The sequence below is a fragment of the Babylonia areolata genome, chromosome 29, assembly GCF_041734735.1.
Source record: "Babylonia areolata isolate BAREFJ2019XMU chromosome 29, ASM4173473v1, whole genome shotgun sequence".
NCBI lineage: Eukaryota > Metazoa > Mollusca > Gastropoda > Neogastropoda > Buccinidae > Babylonia > Babylonia areolata.
In genome coordinates this window covers 35,301,648-35,309,147 of record NC_134904.1, presented here as the reverse complement: position 1 = coordinate 35,309,147, position 7,500 = coordinate 35,301,648, and the positions used below count along the sequence as shown (strand labels likewise).

Sequence of the window (7,500 nt, the reverse complement as noted above, 5' to 3'; positions counted from 1 at the left end):
TGGCTATATGTGGAGAGATGGCCTTGAGGTAACGCGTCCACCTAGGAATCTGAACGCGCTGGTTCGAATCACGGCTCAGCCGCCGACATTTTCTCCCCCTCCACTAGACCTTGAGTGGTGGTCTGGACGCTAGTCATTCGGATGAGACGATAAACCGAGGTCCCATGTGCAGCATCCGCTTAGCGCACGTCAAAGAACCCACGGCAACAAAAGGGTTGTTCCTGGCAAAATTCTGTAGAAAAATCCACTTCGATAGGAAAAACAAATAAAACTGCACGCAGGAAAAAAATACAAAAAAATGGGTGGCACCGTAGTGTAGCGACGCGCTCTCCCTGGGGTGAGCGGCCCGAATTTCACACAGAGAAATCTGTTGTGACGAAAAGAAATACAAATACAAATACAAATTTTAATTCAAAAGAAAAAAAAAGATTCATACATTAAAAAAACTGTTTTTTCCTGTTTACTATTCCTGTTGTTGTTGTTTTTTGTTTTTTTTTTGGTTTTCTTTGGTTTTTTGGTTGTTTTTTGGGTTGTTTTTTTGTTTGTTTGGTTTTTTTTGTTTCTTTTTTTCCCTTGCAAAGAAGGTTCCAGATAAACACATCTTTTTTTTTTTTTTTTTTTCTTTTTTTTTCCAGTTCCATACCTGTCTTCAGCCGTCCCATTTTGAAGCCCAGATTCTCAATGGTCTTGGCCAACCCGACTGCTGGCTCATCCCCGAGACGACCAGCCGGGCGGGACGTCGTTCCGATGTTGATGGAGCCGCGCAGAAATGTGCCTGCCGTCAGGACCACTGCGTCGGAGAGTATTCTGCTGCCGTCGTCTGCACACAGTCAGTTTTCAGTTTCTCAAGGAGGTGTTATCAATGCGTTCGGACAAATCCATATACGCTACACCACATCTACTACTAGGCAGATGCCTGACCAGCAGCATAACCCAACTCGCTTGTCAGGCTTTGAGTGCATGCTTATATATATATATATATCTGTGCACCTATCAGAATGGATTTCTTTTTCAGTATGTCAATAAAGGACTGTCACCTTCACTGAGACTGAGATTACAGGTCAGGATGTCAGTATGTCAATGAAGGACTGTCACCTTCACTGAGACTGAGATTACAGGTCAGGATGTCAGTACGTCAATGAAGGCCTGTCACCTTCACTGACACTGAGATTACAGGTCAGGATGTCAGTACGTCAATGAAGGACTGTCACCTTCACTGACACTGAGATTACAGGTCAGGATGTCAGTATGTCAATAAAGGACTGTCACCTTCACTGAGACTGAGATTACAGGTCAGGATGTCAGTATGTCAATGAAGGCCTGTCACCTTCACTGACACTGAGATTACAGGTTCAGGATGTCAGAATGTCAATGAAGGACTGTCACCTTCACTGACACTGAGATTACAGGTCAGGATGTCAGTACGTCAATGAAGGACTGTCACCTTCACTGACACTGACATTACAGGTCAGGATGTCAGTATGTCAATGAAGGAATGTCACTTTCACTGACACTGAGATTACAGGTCAGGATGTCACTATGTCAATGAAGGACTGTCACCTTCACTGACACTGAGATTACAGGTCAGGATGTCAGTATGTCAATGAAGGACTGTCACCTTCACTGACACTGAGATTACAGGTCAGGATGTCAGTACGTCAATGAAGGACTGTCACCTTCACTGACACTGAGATTACAGGTCAGGATGTCAGTACGTCAATGAAGGACTGTCACCTTCACTGACACTGAGATTACAGGTCAGGATGTCAGTACGTCAATGAAGGAATGTCACCTTCACTGGCACTGAGATTACAGGTCAGGATGTCAGTACGTCAATGAAGGCCTGTCACCTTCACTGACACTGAGATTACAGGTCAGGATGTCAGTACATCAATGAAGGACTGTCACCTTCACTGACACTGAGATTACAGGTCAGGATGTCAGTATGTCAATAAAGGACTGTCACTTTCACTGACACTGAGATTACAGGTCAGGATGTCAGTATGTCAGTAAAGGACTGTCACTTTCACTGAGATTACAGGTCAGGATGTCAGTACATCAATGAAGGACTGTCACCTTCACTGACACTGCGATTACAGGTCAGGATGTCAGTATGTCAGTGAAGGACTGTCACCTTCACTGAGACTGAGATTACAGGTCAGGATGTCAGTATGTCAGTGAAGGACTGTCACCTTCACTGACACTGAGATTAGAAAATGCAGTTTAAAACTGACGCCACACAGATTACATTTCACCAACGGTTCATAAGTCAAGGACAGTTAAACACAATTCCTCCACACAATAAACAAGACAGCACTCACCGAGCACAACCCCTTCACACTTGCGCTTGCAGGCGGCATGGTCGGGAAGAGTGGTCTCCCCTAGGATGAGATCCTCCACGGGGGCGGCCATGACGGTAAGCCCGGGTGTGCTGAGCACCTCCCTCTGCATGTGCCCCTTGTACAGATCCCGGTCGATCTGTGCTCGCGGGCCCTGGTGACATCATGGCATGGGATGTTTGTCAATGAAGGACTGCTGGCTTGTCATTGCACGACCTGAAGTTACTTGTATAAACTCTGTCTTTACTTGGGAAGGGTAAGCAGAAATTCAGGAGGACAAGTACTTTTTTTTCTTTTTTTTTTTTTTTACCTACTTCTTCTCAAGACAACTACAAAAAACAAAAAAAAATTATATGGGAATTTCTAAGCCCTGCATCCAGGCACACACACACATGTACACAGGCACACACATACACACACATGCACACACACACACACAGGCACACACACACACACAGGCACACACACACACACACACACACACACACACACACACACACACACACACACACACACACACACACACACACACACACACACACACACACACACACACACACACACACACACACACACACACACACACTCACCCACACCGCCGGTCCTTTCCTGCGGTTCAGCACTTTGTACTGCACCCCTGACAGATCTGTTCCAACAAGCAACACAACCCACACATGTCACAACAGCAATACAATACGGAACTGACATGCTGACATGCACACCACCAGAGTATCACCAACCGCTCAATCCGCTTACGCAATTCGTTGATAACAGGTTCAGCTTCTCGAGAGGGCCTCACTGCAAATAATGTTTCTTAATTCTTTCTGTTTTTACATTAAGAATACTAGTTATTACCTGCAGTGTGTGGATATATGTATGAAACGATGTATGTGATATTTTTTTTTTACATTTGTATCTTCGTAATATTTGTAGGGGCTGTTGTTGGCTTTTACAGTTATGGTCCCCATGTTGTTTACTTGTCTATGTTGTGATAATGCACCTGACCAAATTTCTCCAGTTGGAGATAATAAAGTTATTATCTTATCACAGACAAATCCATGTACGCTACGCAGATGCCTGACCAGTAGCATAATCCATAGCGCTTACTCAAGCCTTGGGTACATGCATATATATCTCTCTCTATATATATATATGTGTGTGTGTGTGTGTGTGTGTGTGTGTGTGTGTGTGTGTGTGTATCTATCAGAGGGGATTTCTTCTTCAGAATGTTGCCATAGGACAACTCTAGGGTTGCTGTTGGGTTCTTCTTCAGTTTGCACAGTGCACGAGGGTCCCGGGTTCGAATCTCGGTGACGGCACCTGGTGGGTAAAACGGGTGAGAGATTTTTCCGATCTCCCAGGTCAACATATGTGCAGACCTGCCAGTGCGGCGAGTGCCTGACTGAACCCCCTTCGTGTCTATACGCACGCAGAAGATCAAATACGCACGTTAAAGATCCTGTAATCCATGTCGGCATTCAGTGCATTATGGAAACAAGAACATACCCAGCATGCACACCCCCGAAAACGGAGTATGGCTGCCTACATGGCGGGGTAAATAAACAGAACGGTCATACACGTCAAATGTTAAATGTCACATGTTTGTCTGAGTGTGTATGTGTGCGTGCCTGAAATTTGATTGAATGACACAGGAAACGAATGATGAGCGCCCAATGGCAGCCGTCAGTAGGCTCTACCCACCAGGTAGGCAGCCTGTTGTGTAAATGTAAAACGCTTAGAGCTTGGTCTCCGACCGAGGACAGGCGCTATATAAGTATCCATATCAATCAATCCAAAAAACGTGGGACCTTTGTTTATTGCCTCATTCCAGTGACTAGACGCTCAGTTTGATTTTTCCAGTCAAACAGTGGGATGAACGGCAAGAGCAGGAATCAGACCGAGACCTTTTTTTTTCTTTTTTCTTTTTTTTTATCACAACAGATTTCTCTGTGTGAATTTCGGGCTGCTCTCCCCAGGGGGAGCGCGTCGCGATACTACAGCGCCACCCTTTTTTTTTTTTTTTTTCCTGCGTGCAGTTTCATTTGTTTTCCCTATCGAAGTGGATTTTTCTGCAGAATTTTGCCAGGAACAACCCTTTTTGTTGTTGTGGGTTCTTTTACGTGCGCTAAGTGCATGCTGCACACGGGACCTCGGTTTATCGTCTCATCCCAATGACTAGCGTCCAGACCACAACTCAAGGTCTAATGGAGGGGGAGAAAATATCGATAGCTAAGCCGTGATTCGAACCAGCGCACTCAGATTTTCTCGCTTCCTAGGCGGACGCATTACCTCTAGGCCGTCACTCCACCTTCAGGGACAATGTACTGAAAAACAGTGGAAGATGAGCATCTTGGATCATTTTACCACTTTCCTCCCTGACAGTACAGACAGCAACCAAACAACAGACTAACGTACACAACTGACGCTCGTGAACAGGTGGCCTGGTGGTAAAGCACCAAACTTGGCAGTGAGTGTCCACAGGTTTGAGCCCCATGTATGTGGACCAGGAATTTTACCCCCCCACCCCCACCCCCCGAACTCCCACCCCACTCCCTCCACTAGATCTTGAGTAGTAGTAAACCAAGATCCTGTGTGAAGCGAGAATACACTTTGCACGTGTAGAAGAATCCACAGCAACAAAAGTGTTGTCCCTGGCAAAATTCTGTAGAAGAATCCAATTCAATAGTAAAACAAACACACTGCAGACAGAAAAGATATATATATATATATATATATATGGATGGTGCAGCACTGTGGTAGCCTTCTACTCATCACAATTTCCTTTTTCTTCACTGATAAACATTATCTGTATTTGTATTTTAATCCAGCATACTACAGCATGACCCACTGGTGCAGACTCTGCCAGGGGTCTAGTTCCTGTCTTGTGCGAAATATACTTCTCTGCGTATGCACAGAAATCAAAAGTAGCTATGGCCAGCAGCCTCTCTTAGTATATCATCTCTTTTTCCATTATCCTCTTTCTTTATTTTCCTTCTTCTTTTTTTTTTTTTTTTTTTTTTTTTAAATTCATGGGCTGCAACTCTTCAAATATTCATTTGTATGATCTGCAAGTCAGCTTTTACATGTACAAACATTTTTATCCTGTCATAGTGACAGCCATATTCTGTTTTCGGACGGTTGTGTTCACGCTGTGAGAAATCGAACCCCATACTCACCACAGATTCTGGCGCACACTCCGTCCAGTGCGTCCACCTCCCTCATCAGGTGACCCTTGCCGATGCCTCCGAAGGACGGGTTGCAGGACATGGCCCCTGAACACAGGGAACAAGGCTCTCTGTCACCACTCTAAGTCCAAAGGGAGAATACGCGTTCAATAACACAGTAACTTTTTTTCTTTCTTTTTTTTAAATATTTTTCATTCAATTATTACATGACATGAAGAACAAAAAACACATTCAACTGACAATAGATTGCAAACACTAACAACTGCAAAGGTGAAAAAAAAAAAAAAAAAAAGAACAAAGCACAACCAAGAAGAAAATGCGCGCACGCACACCCACATCCACCTACACACACACACACACAGAATAACTTTGTTAATTATCAGTTAATTATACAAATAAATGTTTATGATATGCAGTGCTGAATCTTTTGCACAGACAAAGCAAAGTGCTTTCACTCCAAACTTTCACGCCCTTGCATTAGCTCTGACAACAACAAAAAAAGGGGGAATGAAAAAATCATATGAAAATTTATACATGTGGATTGAAGGCTAAAGAAACTATGGACAAAAAAAAAAAAAAAAGGAAGGGGTGAGAGGAACTATTTTGGAAAGAGGCAATTTTAACTCTTTCCATACGAACGGCGAAAGAGACGACGTTAACAGCGTTTCACCCCAATTACCATCATCAAAATATTGCAAGCGGAAGGCTCTTATACTGAAGACGTGAATGTTGACAAAGAATACCACAATTCTGCCGACGACGAAAGCTAAAGGTTGGGTCGGTCATTCAGACACCCACTGGACATCCGAGGGGTCTGTGTAGAGGAGAAGAGAGGACTGGCCGTACTGAGTGAGTTAAGGCCAGACTTGAAAGAGCTAAGTGCTGGGATCTGACAAAGCAAACGAGGGAGACCTTTCCAGGAGTAAGGTTCAGAAAGTGAGAAAGAATGGCGGACAACTATGGAGTGTTTGAACCTGGAAATGACGAGCGCAATAGCTGAGTGGTTAAAGCGTTGGACTGTCAATCTGAGGGTCCCGGGTTCGAATCACGGTGACGGCGCCTGGTGGGTAAAGGGTGGAGATTTTTACGATCTCCCAGGTCAACATATGTGCAGACCTGCTAGTGCCTGAACCCCCTTCGTGTGTATATGCAAGCAGAAGATCAAATACGCACGTTAAAGATTCTGTAATCCATGTCAGCGTTCAGTGGGTTATGGAAACAAGAACATACCCAGCATGCACACCCCCAAAAATGGAGTATGGCTGCCTACATGGTGGGGTAAAAACGGTCATACGCATAAAAACCCACTCGTGTGCATACAAGTGAACGCAGAAGAAGAAGAAGAAGAACAACCTGGAAATGCAGAAAGAGAGAGCGAGTCTTCTTCTTCGTTCATGGGCTGCAACTCCCACACTCACTTGTATATGTACACAAGTGGGTGTTTATGTGTATGACCGTTTTTATCCCGCAATGTAGGCAGCCATACTCCTTGGACAGTGAAATGGGGTGTAGAGCTGAAGGCAGTCACACAGATTAAAGATGAAGCAATTTTTTTTTTTTTTTTTTTTTTATACATTCATGGCAGAGTGTGCAGATCTTGTACTTTGTTCTGCATGAGAAAGAATGCAGGCTGCATACAGGTCACTCTTACCTGACACATTCTTTACTTCTTTAATAGGTTAACTGTCTCCATACGAACGGCGAAAGAGACAACGTTAACAGCTTTTCACCCCAATTACCATCATCAAAATATTGCAAGCGGAAGGCTCTCATACTGAAGACATGAATGTTGACAAAGAATACCACAATTCTGACGATGGAAGCTAAAGGTTGGGTCATTCAGACACCCACTGGACATCCTAGGGGTCTGTGTAGAGGAGAAGAGAGGACTGGCCGTACTGAGTGAGTTAAACAGCACCATGGTGTGTGGTATGCAACCAGTCTCTCAATATCCTCCAACAAGTGCTGACTGACTG

At 44.3% G+C, this 7,500-nt stretch overlaps 1 protein-coding gene across 2 annotated transcripts in view; it reads right to left on the bottom strand.

Moving 5' to 3' along the window:
- LOC143302247 (5-taurinomethyluridine-[tRNA] synthase subunit MTO1, mitochondrial-like) overlaps window positions 1-7,500 on the bottom strand; it is a 189,469-nt gene that overhangs the window by 178,788 nt on the left and 3,181 nt on the right. For both annotated transcript variants that reach the window (XM_076616832.1, XM_076616830.1), the window contains exons 3-6: window positions 5,516-5,611; window positions 2,930-2,985; window positions 2,322-2,493; window positions 644-820 (exon numbers count right to left, since the gene is read on the bottom strand). In XM_076616832.1, the coding sequence (XP_076472947.1) occupies window positions 644-820; window positions 2,322-2,493; window positions 2,930-2,985; window positions 5,516-5,611 (501 nt within the window). The remainder of the gene's footprint in view (window positions 1-643; window positions 821-2,321; window positions 2,494-2,929; window positions 2,986-5,515; window positions 5,612-7,500) is intronic.